This window comes from Populus alba, chromosome 9 (assembly GCF_005239225.2).
Source record: "Populus alba chromosome 9, ASM523922v2, whole genome shotgun sequence".
In the NCBI taxonomy this organism is placed as follows: Eukaryota; Viridiplantae; Streptophyta; class Magnoliopsida; order Malpighiales; family Salicaceae; genus Populus; species Populus alba.
The window spans coordinates 2,245,930-2,263,318 of record NC_133292.1 but is presented as its reverse complement, the minus strand read 5'-3'; the positions used below and the strand labels follow the sequence as shown (position 1 = coordinate 2,263,318).

General features: G+C 34.9%; 1 protein-coding gene across 2 annotated transcripts; it reads left to right on the top strand.

The window, feature by feature from the left end:
• The first annotated feature begins 13,681 nt into the window (after positions 1 to 13,681).
• Positions 13,682 to 16,933, top strand: LOC118034793 (probable RNA 3'-terminal phosphate cyclase-like protein). 2 transcript variants are annotated; one of them, XM_035040201.2, is made up of 6 exons: positions 13,682 to 14,037; positions 14,119 to 14,268; positions 15,274 to 15,452; positions 15,531 to 15,706; positions 16,014 to 16,156; positions 16,600 to 16,933. In XM_035040201.2, the coding sequence occupies exons 1-6, from the start codon at positions 13,833 to 13,835 to the stop codon at positions 16,716 to 16,718; spliced, it is 972 nt and encodes a 323-aa protein (XP_034896092.1). In that variant the 5' UTR covers positions 13,682 to 13,832; the 3' UTR covers positions 16,719 to 16,933. The 2 variants fall into 2 exon arrangements, with proteins under 2 accessions (XP_034896092.1, XP_034896090.1); XM_035040199.2 differs by having other exon boundaries at positions 13,686 to 14,037; positions 16,014 to 16,224.
• Positions 16,934 to 17,389: the final 456 nt, after the last annotated feature.

The window sequence follows — 17,389 nt, the reverse complement described above, 5'->3', positions numbered from 1 at the left end:
GCCTGTACCTGAAAGACCTTTGATCTTGTATTTGACAGTAACTGAGGAGCAATGGGTTGTGTGTTAGGACAACATGATGAAGTCTGGAAGAAAAGAGCAAGCTATCTATTATCTGAAGCAAGAAGTTTAACAGATTGTGAAATCCAGATATACTATGATTGAGAGGCTGTGTTGTGCTCTTGTATGGAGCACGAAGCATCTTCGACAGTATATGTTGTATTATACCACTTGGTTGATCTCAAAAATGGATCCTCTTAAATACATCTTTGAGAAACCTTACTTGTCAAGCCGAATAGCAAGATGGCAAGTAATGTTGGTCGAGTATGACATTGTATACAAGACAAGAAAATCTATAAAAGGAAGTGTAATTGCTGATCATTTGGCAGATAATGCTATCCAAGATTATGAGCCTTTGAACTTTGACTTCCCAAATGAGGATGTGTCGATAGTAGAAGAAGACAAAGAGAAGACTGATTGGTGGATTATGTATTTTGATGGGGCAGTGAAATGTATCTGGCAATGGAGCAGGGGTTGTGATAATCTCACCGGACCAGAAACAATATCCCATCTCAATCAAACTACAATTTGAGTGTACTAACAATACCACTGAATATGAGGCTTGTATCCTTGGGTTGGAAGCTGCTTTAGAGATGAAAATAAAGAAGCTTGATGTCTATGGGGATTCAATGTTAATAATCTGTCAAGTGAAAAGGCGAATGGCAAGACTAAAGAAGAAAAATTGATCCCATTCAACAATATCTCTCAAAACTGACTGAGGGCTTTGATGAGATAAATTTTACCCATATGGGAAGAGACAAAAACCAGTTTGCTGATGCTTTGGCAACCTTAGCTTCTATGGCCAAAATTGATTACGGAATCAGGGTACAACCAATCCACATTGAGATTAAAAATTTTCCAGCTCATTGTTGTTCAGTCGAAGGAGAAATAGATGGGAACCCATGGTTTTATGACATCAAGCGGTTTATCCAATATCAAGAATATCCCTTGGGGGCATCTAAAGCAGATATGAAGACCTTGAGAAGGTTAGCCATAGAATTTTACCTAGATGGAGATATTCTATATAAAAGATCATTCAATGGAACTTTACTAAGATGTCTAGAAGAAATCGAAGCTAAGGTAGCATTGCAAGAAATTCATGAAGGAATCTGCGCAACTCATGCAAGCGGGCACATGATGGCTAGACAAATGCAACGATCTGGGTACTTCTGGATGACCATGGAGAAAGATTGCATCGATTATGTCAGAAAATGCCATAAATGTCAAGTGTACAGTGATAAGATAAATGCACCTCCAGCTCCTCTGTTTAATATGACATCACCATGGGCGTTTGCAATGTGGGGAATAGATGTGATTGGTCCAATCAACCCAAAGGCCAGCAATAGGCATCAATTTATCTTAGTAGCCATTGATTACTTCACAAAGGGGGTGGAGGCTAGCTCTTATGCTCATGTAACTCAAAAAGTGGTCAAGTGCTTCATTGAGAAAGATTTGATATGTCGGTACGGTTCACCTGAGAAGATAGTGACCGACAACGCTAAAAATTTTAATGGGAAAATAATCACAGAATTATGTGTGAAGTGGAAAATTAAACATTCAAACTCATCTCCTTACAGACCAAAGATGAATGGTGCTATCGAAGCTGCAAACAAGAATATCAAGAAGATTATCCAGAAGATGGTAGTCACTTACAAGGATTGGCATGAGATGCTTCCCTTTGCTCTGCATGCATATCGTACAGCAGTAAGGACATCCACTGGAGCTACACCTTATTCATTAGTATTTGGGATGGAAGCGGTGATGCCTTTAGAAGTGGAAATTCCCTCTTTGAGAGTACTAATAGAATCTGAATTAGAAGAAGCTGAATGGGCTAAAGTGAGATATGAACAGCTGAACATGATAAGTGAGAAGAGGTTGGCTGCAATTTGCCATCACCAGCTGTACCAAAGAAGGATGGCCAAGGCATATGACCGAAAAGTTCGACCTAGAGAATTCAAAGAAGGGGATCTTGTACTACGAAAAATCTTTTCATTACCAAGTGAAGACCGAAGCAAGTGGGCACCATACTATGAAGGCCCATATGTAGTGAAGAAAGCATTCTCCGGAGGAGCTCTGTTGTTAACTAGGATGGATGGAGATGATTTACCTAGGCCTGTGAACTCTGATTCTGTGAAAAAGTATTATGTATGATGGTTTCATCCAATCCAATCAATAAAGTTTTGGCCAGGAAATTCTCTTTGCTTTATACCTCACCAAAAAGCCCATGCATGATCTCAATGGCTCAACAATTTGATCTTTCAAACTTTCTTTTTTTACAAGAAAGTCCATTTTTTTTAAAATGAGGTTTTAAAAGAACTGATTTTGTTTGTGATTTCAATGAAATAAATCAATGATTTGTTTAGAATAATGTTCAGAGTAATTCCCTTGAAAGAGATGACCAAACAAGTCAAAAAAACATGCAGTTGGAACAACTATCACCCAAATTATGTCTTGGATCCACATTTTATCAGCATGAATAATGGTTAGTAGTACATTAGTTTGTCATGGACGCGCAAAACATGGTATCTTACATATCCAAAGCATTACGTTGGATATGGACAAAGTTTATTGGTTTTAACTGATCTTACTTGAAATGAGGAAAGGTCATCTTTGATATTCCCTTCACTTTCTTTAAAATTATCCTTTGCAGTCCCAATTTGAGCTGAGTCTATTTAAAGCCTTTTCTTTCATGAGAACCTTAACTAAGATCACACCCTACACTAGGGGGCAAAAAGTGAAATATGATTAAGGAAATTGTCTTGAAGGCATGTGAGCTTATAAAGAAAGTTTGACAACAAAGAATTCAATTAAATTCCAAACAATTGAGAGAATTCCTAACAAATATGGGAATAACAAAAAAGAAAACAGAAGTTCCTCAGTTGGAATATTTAGCATCATTTTTGTTGTCAAGGTAGCAAAAGAAAATGCCAAGACAAGATAATAGTGATCTATAGTTTATAAGCCCTTAAACACTTTTTTTGAGCTTATGGAATGCTCTTTCTTTTATAGCCTTGAGCCATAAAATACATTACGTGCCTTTGAAGTCCTTTCTAATCAAGTAAGCGACATGGATCAATAAATGGCGTTCTCAAAATATAAGAGACTTTTCCATAAAGAGTCATGGCGTAGCAAATAATTACTCGTTATTATTCATGCTGTTAAAAAGAGTGTTTCTAAAGATAAAAGGCAAATTGTTTCTTTTCTCTCAAAACACCTTCAAGCAATCGCTTGAACACTTTGAAAACCAAAGCAGAAGGTCATCTCATCACTTACCTTCATCTTAGATTACTTTTACCAAGAGATTTGACATAAAGCCCCAGAATTGCCTGAACATTGTTATAAACAGACATTGAGAGTTTCAGTTTTCGTGAACAAAACAGATCTTTTGAAAAATCATTTTTGGAAAAAGTTTTTCTTTGTAAGAAAAATAAGCGTATAACACATTATGAGGCACCATTAGAAAACCAGAGATTCTAATGACAACAAGAGCAAAGGAGGAAATGAAATGAGGCAGTTAATTCTCCCAGGAGGCAGAGAAGCAGTTACCAGATCCTTAACGGCAAAGAAATTTGCTTCCCTAGTGGAAAATACACGTGATAAACTGTGGGCTTCTTCTAGCATAAGGACTGAAATAGTATGATTTTCAGTATCTATGAAAGGAGATTATTGACTCTTACAGTATGATCAGTTAGACAACAAGACAACTGATACATCTTCAGTAAGAGAAATGCAGATGAAATCCCAGGACAATGTCGGGCCACGGAGAAGCTGATTCTCTCAGTGAAGTTACCAATAGAGAAACGTGCAGTGACTGTTGGGAAACTCAAACAATGCTTATCTTATAAAATGGCCAACATGGGTCAACTTGAGTAGACTTGAAGTACGCGTAAATCAAAACAGCTCACTCAAAGTCAAGATCCTCAAACAAGATGAACGGGGATCTATATTTCAAAAACAGGTAAGATGCATTGCATATCATCTCACTTCACAAGCATCGCATATTTGTTTTGCAGATATCTCTCAAAACAAAACTCCTCACGGGATCCAACGAGACACAGATGAATTGAAGTTCTTTTAAATCATATCAAATGTGGCAATTCCATAAAAGCAAAATTCATGATTAAAGACGAGAAAGATGGATTTTTATTCATGGGCATAATGGTTTACAAGTACAAACGTTAAACACTGTGAGGACGATTAGGGATATTTTCAGCTCACTGATGATCCATCATTACTTGAAATTCCTCAAACTGGTTAATTATGCGTTCCATCTGTTCCTCGAACTCGAGGTGTCGTGTGTTAACATAGTCCCTCTAAAAGTCAACACGTGCATTGAGTTCTTCGTTTCTCCTCTCCAAGTCGTTTATGTAACGTCTCTCATCATGGAGCCTTTTCCTTAAATTCTCAATCTGATTATGGAGCTCAGGAATTTAAGTATTCAACTCAAGTCTCCTGGCATGAAGACGCTCCGCAACGTTCACCAAAGACGACATAGCTCTGATACTGAGAGCAAGTGACTGATTCACTGCTTCAATATCGGTCCTGGCTGCCAGTATTAATTCATCACGAGGAAGGATCATGTCTCTAGCCACGGCTACAGCAATATCTTCATTGTCCATTACAGTATCCTCTATTGTAACTGGACGTCCATTCACTTCAAAAGTAGTACGCCAAACTACAGGCTCTGCCGCAGGAGCAAGGTTTGGATTAGCATTGGAAGAAGAGGAAGACATGGTTAAAACTTCAAAAGTTGAGAACTCTGAGAGTATTGAAAATGTGAGAAGCTGATGATGTCTTTTGCCCGATACCGCGTGATTTATAGGGAATTTGCTCCTGCCATCATTTTGAATAGAAGCTCAGATCTCAGCTGTACATATAAGACTTTCTTGAGCGTCGTCTTTGAGATTGATTTGCAAATCAGATCTCAACTGTACATATAAGACTTTCTTGAGCGTCGTCTTTCAGATTGATTTGCAAATCAGATCCCAGTTGTACATATAAGACTTTCGTGAGAAGCTTACATCATCTTTGAGATCGATTTACAAATCAGATCTCAACCATACAGGTATGACTTCCTTTAGAAGTTTTCATCAACCCTGAAGCTCATCATCGGGCAGGTCACCTGGAACAATTAGACCACTTGCGATTTTCATCGCATTTTATCATCGGGCAGGTCGCCTGGAACAATTAGACCACTTGCGAGTTTCCTCGCATTTTATCAATCGGGCAGGTCGCCTGGAACAATTAGACCACTTGCGAGTTTCCTCGCATTTTATCATCGGGCAGGTCGCCTGGAACAATTAGACCATTTGCGAGTTTCCTCGCATTTTATCATCGGGCAGGTCGCCTGGAACAATTAGACCACTTGCGAGTTCGTCGCATTTTATCAATCGGGCAAGTCGCCTGGAACAATTAGACCACTTGCGAGTTTCCTCGCATTTTATCATCGGGCAGGTCGCCTGGAACAATTAGACCATTTGCGAGTTTCCTCGCATTTTATCATCGGGCAGGTCGCCTGGAACAATTAGACCATTTGCGAGTTTCCTCGCATTTTATCATCGGGCAAGTCGCCTGGAACAATTAGACCACTTGCGAGTTCGTCGCATTTTCTTCTTTGCTTTTCACTATCGGGCAAGTCACCTGGAACAATGAGACCACCTGCGAGTTTCCTCGCATTTTATCATTGGGCAGGTTGCCTAGAAGAATAGACCAACTTAAAATCTGTATATTGTTTCAATACCACCATTTTTTTTTCTTTACAAAACTTACTATGCAAAGTCAAAAGAAAATGAATTTTCCAATGCCTTTGCACCGTAAGCATTGTAAAGAGGGGGCAACTGTTGTAACCCAATTTTGGACTCACCAAGATTTTCTTGAATGTTATTTTATTTCTATTATTATTTATAAAAATCCTAAAAAAATCAATTTCTTTTTCAAAAAAATAAAGGCTGATAATGTGGAGAAAGGAAATCGGGGAATCAAGCTGCAATTTTGGAGGAAGTTCAAGGCCTAATTGTACCTTATTGTGCCCAAAAATGAAGAAAAAATAAAAATTCAATGTCAAATTAAATGATTATTGGATGAATTTGCACAAAAATTAAGTTCAATGACATAATTAAATTTTTAATGGGCCAATTTTATTTAGTCATAGGCCGAATTAAATTTTAATTATGTTTAAGAATTAATTTGGGTCCAATTGAAGGATTTAATTAAGTGCAAGGACTTAATTATACTTTAAATGGGTCAAATTAATTTTATTTGGGGCTTAATTGGTGAAAAATTAAGTTTGGAAGTTTAATTTGGGCTTAATTGAGAAAATCTAAATTTTAAAAGACCAAATTTAATTTTTACCAAGTTAATTAGGGGGCTAATGGCATTAAATAAAAAGGTTTAGGGTCAATTAGGGCTCAATTGAAAGAGAGAGGACTGAAATAGACATTGACGAAAAATCACTGTTCATTATCTTCTTTATTTTTTTTCTGAAAAGCTGGTCTGGTTGACTACTTTGCAGCTGCATTTAATGTACCTAACGTCCACCGAATTTACCAAATCTTATATGAAACTGATCCTATGTAGTTTTTCTACAACCCCATGTGATCAGATTGGGCTAAATGACAATATATTAGCACTGGTGACAGCCTAAAGAGGCCTACTCAATCAGCTTTTGTCTGCAAATTTTATTTTTTTTCTCTGAAACAGCTGGTCTGGTTGACTACTTTGCAGCTGCATTTAATGTACCTAACGTCCACCGAATTTAATAACTCTTATATGAAACTGATACTCTGCAGTTTTTCTACAACCCCATGTCATCAGGTTGGGCTAAATGACAATATATTAGCACTGGTGACAGCCTAAAAAGGCCTACTCAATCAGTTTTTTGTCTGCAGATTTTCAACTCATGATACCTACTTTGAGCCAATGGTTGGGATCCTTCTCAACTGAATCAAAGGCTGAAATTTTTCCTCAATGTAGACAAGATTGCCCTCTTCCACCGCCTATAAATAGAGGTGGATTTCATGGCCTGAGGGAAGGGAGAATCGGGTCCAAAGTTAGCCAAAAAACCTGTTTTTCTGCCGATTTCTGCACATTTACTCTTTCTTTCTCTCTCCATCGTGACCTTCAGCCACCACCACCCTCATCACCGGTGTTCCCACCATTATCTCCACCACAGGCAGCCAACGCAACCACCAGCCGACTACCAAGAGCCACCGTCGTTTTCTCTCTCTTCGCTGTAGCCCCTCCCGCGTGTTTTTTTTATTTTTCCTCTTCTTCTTCCTTCCTCTGCCACAGGAAGCCGACGCCATCAACAGCTTCACCGTTGCAACCACTGGCAGCACACCTTCCTCAGCCAGAATAGTAACGGCAGCCACGACCCTTCAGCCAGGTAAGCCACTCTTCTTACCCTTCTTCTTTTTTTTCTTCGTCGCTGTCGTTGTTTTTGCAGGAACAGAGGACGTGAATTATAATTCACGTCCACTGTTCATGCAGTGGACTTTTTTATTTTTATTTATTTTTTTTAAATCAAAAAAATTTCAAAAAAATCATTTTAAAAAATTTATGATTTTTCTCAAATATTTTCTACCAATTTTTGCATAATATCGGGCTGTATATTTACATTGTAAAATACAAATCCAGTATTAAAATACCCGGTTTTCTCCGAAATTTTTTTTTTTTTAAATAAAATTCAAAACAATCATTTCAAAAAAAAAATGTGATTTTCTCGCATAGTTTTCTACCAATATTTTAGACGAGTTTCCTATTTTTAGGAACTGATGTCATTTTTTTAACGTCTCTTATGAACGTTGTTTGTCGACATATCTCTTTTTATAGAAAAGGACCGATGTCAAAATAAAATAAAATAAAATAAATTTTAAATACCAAACAAATATGGATTATATCCATAATTTTAGTTTATTTTTTTGGTAACTCAGACGTAAATCTCCTTTTTAGGGTCAAACGTCGATCTTTTAGACAAGTCTTCTATTTTTAGGGACTGACGTCATTTTTTTAACGCGTCTCCTATTTTTAGGGACCGACGTTAACTATTTAAAAAAAACGAAATTGCAAATAAGTTCAAAATATAATAGCATTTAAATCAAATAAAAAACACACAAGTAAGGGTAACCTTTCTTTTGAAAGGATGTTTTAAGGGTGGTGTCTACCTTCCCTTAATCATAACTAACCTAGTACCCGAATCTCTGGGACCAGTGTCTAATTTGGGATTTCTAGTTCCCTCAAATTACTAGATGGCGACTCCAATAAAATTTTCATTTCCCCAATAAAAATAAAAAAAAATCTTTTTGTTAAATAAACAAAAATGATGTGGAGCCGTCGCCCGACGTCAAGTATCGACACCATCCATGTATGATTTTAGCTTTAAGTGCAATAGATGGAATTTGATCGTCTCAGTACTAAGTCATTATGTCTCAGTAGCAAGATGAGTCGTTCAAGCTTCAACTTGTTTGTTTAAAATCACCTAGAACTTCAAAGATTGAGAGCTTGAAGCTGATTATGATGATCCAATAGTTGATACATTATGGTCCATCTGTAAATCCTTGGTTGTAGTATTTGAGATACCAAAAAAATTTGGGGACCCTTCTAAGTTTATTTATAGGTCTTTCGCATGTTTTTTTTATGACTTTACTTAGTATTGGGTTGTAGACTTATACTATGAAATGTGAATCTAGTATGTAATACATATATGTCTTTTCTTTCTCATTGAAAAAATAATAATAATTTATGTTTTGTTTTCAATTCAAATTTTATTAGTTTATTCACTAGCGCCACAATCAAGAATGTTCGTAATTATTAATGTCAAAATTAAGAATACCCTCGATGTTTACTAACGTTGGAGTTAGGAATATTGACAATAGGATTAAGAATTATTTTGAATCCCTAATATTCATTAATGCCAAAGTCAGCAATACCATACTCTTTTGTTATGTAATATTTATCAACGCTAGAGTTGAAAGTATTTGTAGTTAAATATTCATTGATATCAGAGTCAGGAATATTAGTTGAATATTCATTGATATCAAAGTCAGGAATATTATATGCATACCTTAAAAAACAGAATAAAACAAACCCTTAGCAATTAAAGACAAAACCAACAATACAGCTTACCTCAGGTAAAACATTTAAAGGGTGATAGTATTTTCACTTTCATGTAACTAGTCTTATATCATGAAATTTATGTTGACCAGTTAGAGTTTCTAGTGACCATAATATTAAGTGGCAACTCCTTAAATTAGATTTTTTCCCCTCTAAGAACAAAATACAAGATATCTGTTATTTTTTCTACAATCATTAAAGGTCATCGCAACATCATGTGTGACAAAATGGTGACTCCACTTAGGACTTTATTAGACTAAGCTTTGTCTTTGTTTGTCAATTGATATAATATTTGTTATGTTGTGTTTATTTGGTTATCACTTTTTACAGCTTTAACACACATATTTATTATCATGCATCACTTTAAGAGCACACACCTTAAAATTTAAGATAGGTAGGGAAGTAACGGTACCTCTAATGGCTTTAGCTTGGGCAAGACTCATGAAATCATTCAACTCTCGCTTGATTGCTTACTTGAAAGTGGTTGGTATGTCAATATGATATAAAAAGCCTTTATCTTCACACTCCTTGTAAGCCTTATATTAACCTTTCAATGATGAACACTAAGCATGCAAGAGACCTTTTAAGACTAGATAATAACCTACCTCCTGATGCACTTAACAATTAAAACCTACCTATTAAGTTGTACCATGTGTAATCTCATCATAGCAAGCCCAACATGTGGCATCTTGAATTTTAAAACCATTAGATGCCAAATGGTCGTCATATAAGATATAATAGTATGAGTTGTTACAGTTAACAAAAGAAAACTGACTAGAATTGAAAGTCAAAAGGCTTATCAAAAGCTCAAATTTAGGCAAGACTGGATAAGGATCTCCTCATTTGCATGATGATGATATCGTGTTCCTAAAATTCATGAATAACAATCGTTGTCACCCCGTTAAGGGGAGTTCACATTGAATATGCATTTTTCTTGTTGATAACATCATCACTTTTATATAATTGCATGACTTTCATTTAGCAAATTGAAATATAGGTTCTTTATTAAAACGCACCTACAACACTTGATTGTGAAAAAGACAAATGAAAAATGAAAAAATAGCCTAGTTAAAAGACCAATACCAAAAAAAAAAAAAATTGAAAAGTCTTAAAGAAAAAATCGAAAAGCTTACTAGTCTTGTCGAACAAACCTTAAAATTTAGATTTAGAGAAACAACATCTACATAGCTAGCAATCACAACTCAACTTAACTTGTGCCCGCAACTCCCTTTAATCCACAAATTCTAGAGGCAAATGAGGTGCCACATGAATCTCAACAAGCTATGTATTTCTAAATTTGTTTAACCAACATATCCTATAAAAATATCGTCTATCATTAACTTTACAGTGAAGGAATCTCAAAAGGATGATATAGTAAAAGAAGATGAGTTAAAAAAATTGGTTGCCCTAGAAGAAAGGATGAGGGGCAATTGAAGGAACTAGCCTATATGATCTTGTAAAGGTTGTTGAGATGTGTTTAGTGCCCAGTGTTGTCATTCTTGAAAAAAAAATTAGAGTTCTAGAATTTATCAAATATACAGGAACTTAATGTTTTATAACTCATCTCAAAGCATACTGCAACAAAATGATTGAAGTGGTTTATGATGAGAAATTGCTAATTCATTTCTTTTAAGACAGCTTGAGTGGCGTTGCCTTCGCTTAGTATATGTGGTTGGATAATACCAAGATAAAAAAGTGGAAGGATTTAGTTGATGCATTCATTAGGCAATATAAGTTTAATATGAATGTGGTCTTTAATAGGTCAAGCTTGCAAGCTATGGAGAAAGAGACCAAGGAGTCTATAAGAGAATACGCCCAAAGGTGGCATGAGGTTATTGCACAAGTTAATCATTTTTTATTAGAAAAAGAGATGATCAATTTATTTTCCAATACCTTTAAAGCCTCGTACTTTGAATATTTGGTTAGAAGCTCTGCACAACATTTCACTTACTTAGTTGTTATAGCTGAGAGGATTGAACAAGTCATCTAGTTGGGTAAAATTGCTGACTTGATTGAGGAGAAATGTTTCACTAGAAAAAGGAAGGAAATTGAGGCTCACAAATCAAAAGTGGTTACAAAGACTAAAGAAACAACTACCAAAGCAAAAACACCTACCCCTCATATAGCTAACTTCTCCACACCAATTCCCAGAAATCAATTGTCTTGAAGATAAAGCTACGGTGTCATTAAGCCAAGAATGGTCTATATATGACCTCGCCTGACTATTGGAAAGAGGCCCATTTTGATAAGTTCGTAGGAGAGGAACGATTAGAAAATTTCAAAAAATTACAATCAATAGTAGGTAAGTGTTTGGCCTTTTATGTGTTACTTTGCTAGTAATCATAGCTCAAGATGTTAATTACATATCTTCATTGAATAATGAGTTTGTCCTTTAATTATGTATCTTCATTTAATTTACAACCAAACATTATTCATTTTCATAAATCTTGAAAGAAGTTCCCTATAAGAACTCAGAAATACACCTTTGTAGCATTAAGAACTCACAAATACACCTTTGTAGCATTGCATGATCTCATTGACTCAATTCATTTCTTTTACCAAAATATTTTTCCCTAGTGGAATTTTGAAATATTAAACTTGCTTTTTTTATTTTAGAAATGATTCGATGTTTATTTAAAACAACATTTTGACATTCTATTTATAAAATAACAAATGAATCAAACAACTCCTTCATCAAGGTGACCAAACTCTAAAACTTGAGAATATGAATAGAAAAACGAACTGTCACCCTCGCACCATGACTCTTGAGCCATGTTTTTAGATGTATGCATAATGGTATGTGGTGGATTTGTTGTTCATGAATTCATGAAATGCATCTTTTTGCAAAGTCCAAACCATCACACCAAACAAGGTCAAAGTTTTTTAATTTTAATTACTTGCGCTTGAAATGAGAAAATATCATCTTTGTCATCCCTTTCATAATCTAAAATGAAAACATCCCTTATGCTCCCTTTTTAAACCTGAATAAATTTTCTTTCATGAAAAATCTTAACGAAGATCACACTCCACACTAAGAGAAAATGAAATTTCAATGATCAATAATAATGAAAAACTCGTGAGAAAGCCAAAAGACAAAAGATCCTAAGAAACTTAAATGTTATAAGGCATGTCCAAATCAAAAGCAAAAATGATAGTCAAGATTAAATGAGGATGCCCGACCAAAACAATAATAAAAAAAAAAAAAGTGCAAATCAAATAAAAGTGCCAAAAGAAAAGGATTGAAAGTCATAAAGAGTCAAGTTGATGATAGTGATCCCAAGTCTTTGAAATATTTTTCGAGTTTTATGAATCCTTTTTTTTCATAACTAAAAGCCATAATCTATATTACGTGCCTTTAAAATTCATTTTTAATCAAGCAAATAAGTAATCTAGGACAATAAATAGTGCTCTTAGAATGCAAAAAAAAAATATTCACAAGAGTCATGACATCAAAAACAAGTTGTTCGTTGTACAAATAGCGGAGAGGTTGGTGCTCATATTCTCATTAATAGTAGTGTTGTAAAAACCTCATGATGAGTGGAGATTGGAGTTGCAAATGTTTCATGATGAGCAATCTCTCAGGTGCCTTGCTTGTCATAAAATTAATGGAAAAGCTGGTGATTAGCGGTTGATTGTTGGTTATTGAAAAAAAAAGTCTAAAGAATTTGGTTTGCTCTCTAATGATGCAATAGTGATGTAATGAGAATAAAAAACAATATATTAAAGTGTGAGAATACATTGTGGTATGTGCCAGGGATTTTACGAGGTGTTTAGGCAATGTCCAAATAATATCTCTAGTTCTTCAATAATTATATTTAATTGATTTAATTGTTTAGAAACTTACAATACTATTTCTTCTGGAACTTTAAATCTTGATGAATAAAAAAAAAATATCAAAATAAATTATAGAATCAAATATATTCTATAAAATATGAATAATAATGAAAAGAAAAAAGTATTGAAATTGATATAAGCCATGTAACACAAGAGTTCATGCATGTCAAAATTTCAATATAAATTAATTAGAATGATTATCCTGATAACATGTTAAAAAAATAAAGAATAAGTAAAAACATATATATTTTATAATTAAATTTAAAAGAGAAATTCATACTTTTATAGAAAAAAGAAAATTAAAAACATTGAAAGACACTAGAAAATTTAATTATTATAAAAAGAATCGAGTAATGAAGTCTAGTAAATTTCAATAGATATTCAATATATATAATTAAATATTTTATAATAACTCCCAAGTTATTATATTTTAATATTTTTTTAATAACCCTAATCGTTAAACAATTTTTCTTTATTGCCTTTTCTTTTAGAATGGTTGGGTACCACAAAAAAAAAAATGGTAAGTGTCTATTGATCGAATATATTATTAACAATTTAACACCCTTAAAAAAAAATGAAGACAAAAATCCAAATCCAGAAAATAAAATAAAAGGTAAAGACATATATTAGAGACAGAGAGAGATAATAATAATAATAATAACAAAGACCTACCCAATTTTAAAAGGGTCAATAATATACAAACCCGACCCGTATCCAACACAAGAACGATTCAACAACAAGAAGGGTTTTGGCTGAAGGCTAAACCCTAGTCCCAGAAATCTATATTATCCCAGTAAAGAAGAAGGCCTTCAATCCAGTCAAGCAAAAAGATGGGAAAGGTAAGCTACAAGAAGCTAAGAGGTAGCCAAAACCTCCGTCAAAGACTGCTATTAGCGACGCTTTCCGCCACTCCTGTCCAAGTCGAGGACATTCGAGCCAATGACATGATGCCCGGCCTACGCCCCCATGAGGTCTCTCTCCTCCGCCTCCTCGAGAAGATTTCTGATGACTGTGTTGTCAAAATCAATGAAACCGGTAAAACAAACCACTCCATTTGTTTTTTTGTTGTTAGCTTGTCATGGGTTTGATTTTTGAGGGATATATTTTATGTGGCAGGAACGAAGTTTCAATACAAGCCTGGGATTGTTATGGGTGGGAGATACCTTCTGCACGATTGTGGTGTAAGTCGAGCAATTGGGTATTTCTTGGAGCCATTGGTTGTTCTTGGGTTGTTTTCGAAGAAGCCCCTTTCGATAAGGCTCAAAGGTACTGTTTTCCCCTAAAGTTTGGTCAGTCATCATGTGCTAAGTGTTTGTGCAATTGTATGTTATTTTCTGTTTATGGGGTTCTTAGCTGCTTAGTTGAGTTGCTGTCTTTTTTTATCGATCAGCTCTGCCCTCTTCATTTTGCTCAAAACGATCTCCACTTTGAATGATTGTAATGTACTGTCTTATACTCTGACAAAAAAAAAATGAAAGAGAAAAGGAGTTTAATGTTATTCATCATCGGTTCTATGTGGGACTTTGATTGTAAGCTCTCAATAATAGACTACGATTTGAAAGAGGGATATTACAGAAGCCAGAAGGTAATTTATTTCTTTGAACTGTGACCATTTCTACACATGTTGATTCCCTCTACTCCCCATGGGAAATTGAATTTTATCAAATGCCGTTGTATATTTGCTGATCTCCTCATTCAGGGTTCCATAAACCTGCAAACCTTATTAGCTTGTAAGGAGTTCTTCCATATGAATTATCAAAGATATTACCTAAGACAGGTATAGATCAACCTTGTATCTTTGTGACCAAATCTAAAAGAGAGTCTTGCTACTGAGGTCTGAACTTCATGTGTGGTAATAAAGGAGTAATCGAGAATGTAAGATCTTTAAAACATGCTTTGTGCCTTTTGGAGTTTAGAGAATGATTGATTGTAGAGGCTTTGTCAACTGTTGTTCTTTATATCACTGGAAAGGCTATCCATTTTCCCCTTTGTGCTTATATAGATCACACCTAGTCCACAGCCTAATGTTGAGAAAATACCTAGGGTCTCTGACACTGCTATGTTGTAAAAAAAGAAACAAAGAGTAGGATTCAAACGTTAACTTGACAGTATCAGCTCTGACTTACCTTAAAAGTATCCACCCATAAACTTTACATAGCAATTTGATAGGCAATGCCTTGGTTTATGATTTTTGCATAGTGAAACACAACTGTAAAGGGTATTGCTTTTCTTTTCTTAAGAAGATTTAATGGAATAACATGCTGTTTTCAGGAATTACAAATGATTCTAAGGACCCATGTGTTGACACTTTCCGTTCTGCTACCTTACCATTATTGAAGCAATTCGGAGTTCCTTCAGAAGGATTGGAACTGAAAATAGAAAGTCGTGGTGTTCCACCTCATGGTGGCGGAGAAGTTCTCTTATCAGTTCCCATTATTCAAAGTTTAACAGTGAGATTTTGAATCCTGTGGTAGTTCATTTGTATGTTTTATTTCTTTTTCCATGTTCTTATTTGTTACACTCTGCAGGCAGTCACTTGGATTGATGAGGGAATGGTTAAGAGGATTAGAGGGGTGACTTTCTCAACCAGAGTCTCTTCTCAGTTTGAGAATACCATGATACATGCTGCTCGAGGAATCTTTAATCGTTTACTTCCTGATGTCCACATATTCACTGATCATAAAGCTGGTCAACAAGCTGGAAAGTATGTTATCTGTTTATAAAAAATTGTCATCTCGTTGTTTGTTTGGAAATATTGTAGAGAGAAATGTGAATTGCTGCTCAAACTTTTTTGTTTTTATTTTTTTAAGCTTTATTTATTTATAAAGCTGGTCTGCCAGTTGGAAAGTATTATATCTGTTTAGAGAAAATGTTACATGTTTGTTTGTCTAGATTTTTCGAGCACAGTAGAGAGAAATGTGAATCGCTGCTTGGAATTTTTTTATGTTTTATTTTTACTGTCAGCATGCTACAGAGAGTATAGCTCACACGGATATTGATTTAATGGGCAGTTCACCTGGTTATGGAATATCCTTGGTTGCGGAAACTACATCTGGTTGTTTCATCACTGCTGATACTGCGGTTTCTTATTCACGAGCGGATGATGGTGGAATGGAAGGTGAGAAACAAGAGCTGGTGCCTGCAGAAGATGTTGGTGAGCAAATTGCTTCTGTTCTCCTTAATGAAATTGAGCAAGGTGGAGTTGTAGATACAACACACCAGGTTTGTGTTATCTGCTCTCTTTTTTTCTTCTTTTTCTCTTGTGAACTTGGTGAAATTCATTGATTTGGTTTTCTGTTTTTTTTTTTTCCAATACTGCATTAATAGTACTTTCCAAAAAGCATCACTAAATGAAGTTAAATGAAAGCTGTTAATGACTAATTATCCGCTTCTGATTATCTTGGGTGGCGGTAATGATATTGAATTATAGATGAGTATTTAAAAGACCACGTTAGCGATTTATTTCGAATCTTTACTTGGGAGAATAATATGGCACCCTCGAGGAAAAGAAGAGTGAAATCTTTATGGGTCTTGCAATGTTATTTTATACCTCATATATGCCACCTGATTTTCATTGCTGTTGTCATTTGGTTGCAGGGTTTGTTGTTTCTTCTTTGTGCATTATGCCCCCAAGATGTTTCAAAGATTCGTGTAGGAAAGCTAGTAACCCATGGAATAGAAACACTAAGGCTCATCAGGGATTTTTTGGGTGTTAAATTCGTCATCAAGCCTGATCCATCAACAGGGACGGTTATACTCAAATGTGTGGGAAGTGGACTCAAGAATCTCTCTAGAAAGAGTTCATGATTGCAAAATGTTTCACATTTGATCTCTTTCGACGATTTGCTTTTTGTGGATCGAAGATTTTATAGGAAGGTCCCAATGCGAAGGGGTTATGAATTATAATACTGCAAATTCATATGTTCTGCCAGCTTGATGTTTTTCTTTTACTTTATATCGTATTATTGCCTGTAATCTACAAGTGAGAGAGGAGGGATAAGTTTTGGTTCAATTTTTATTGTGTATCTGACTCCTTGCAGATCCGTGCTCAATGTGAAATGGATACTGTGGTAAGCAATTTTTTTTTTTTTTGGTACGAGTAGAGGTCATTTTCTCAATTTGAAGAAGGTATTTTTTGGAAAGAAAAATAATTAAATTGCAACAGAAATAATCAAAGGACGAAGCTATAAAGTTATAAACAGATGCCAAAGTATAAGAATTCGATATGCTTGACTGATTATATAAAAACAAAGGGCCTAAGGCCTTCATTAATGAAAAAGAATCAAATTATTTTATTTTTTTTTTTGGAAATGAAAAAGTACAATATATTTTTATTAAATTTAATCTTTGTTCATGAATTATTATTTTTTTTAACTATAACTTAAAA

Excerpts from the sequence above, each read along its gene's own strand:
- LOC118034793 (XM_035040199.2), top strand. The coding sequence starts at position 13,833 with ATGGGAAAGGTAAGCTACAAGAAGCTAAGAGGTAGCCAAAACCTCCGT. Across the intron at positions 14,038-14,118 it reads TGTCAAAATCAATGAAACCG|GAACGAAGTTTCAATACAAG; the intron begins GTAAAACAAACC and ends TTTATGTGGCAG. Across the intron at positions 14,269-15,273 it reads CCTTTCGATAAGGCTCAAAG|GAATTACAAATGATTCTAAG; the intron begins GTACTGTTTTCC and ends TGCTGTTTTCAG.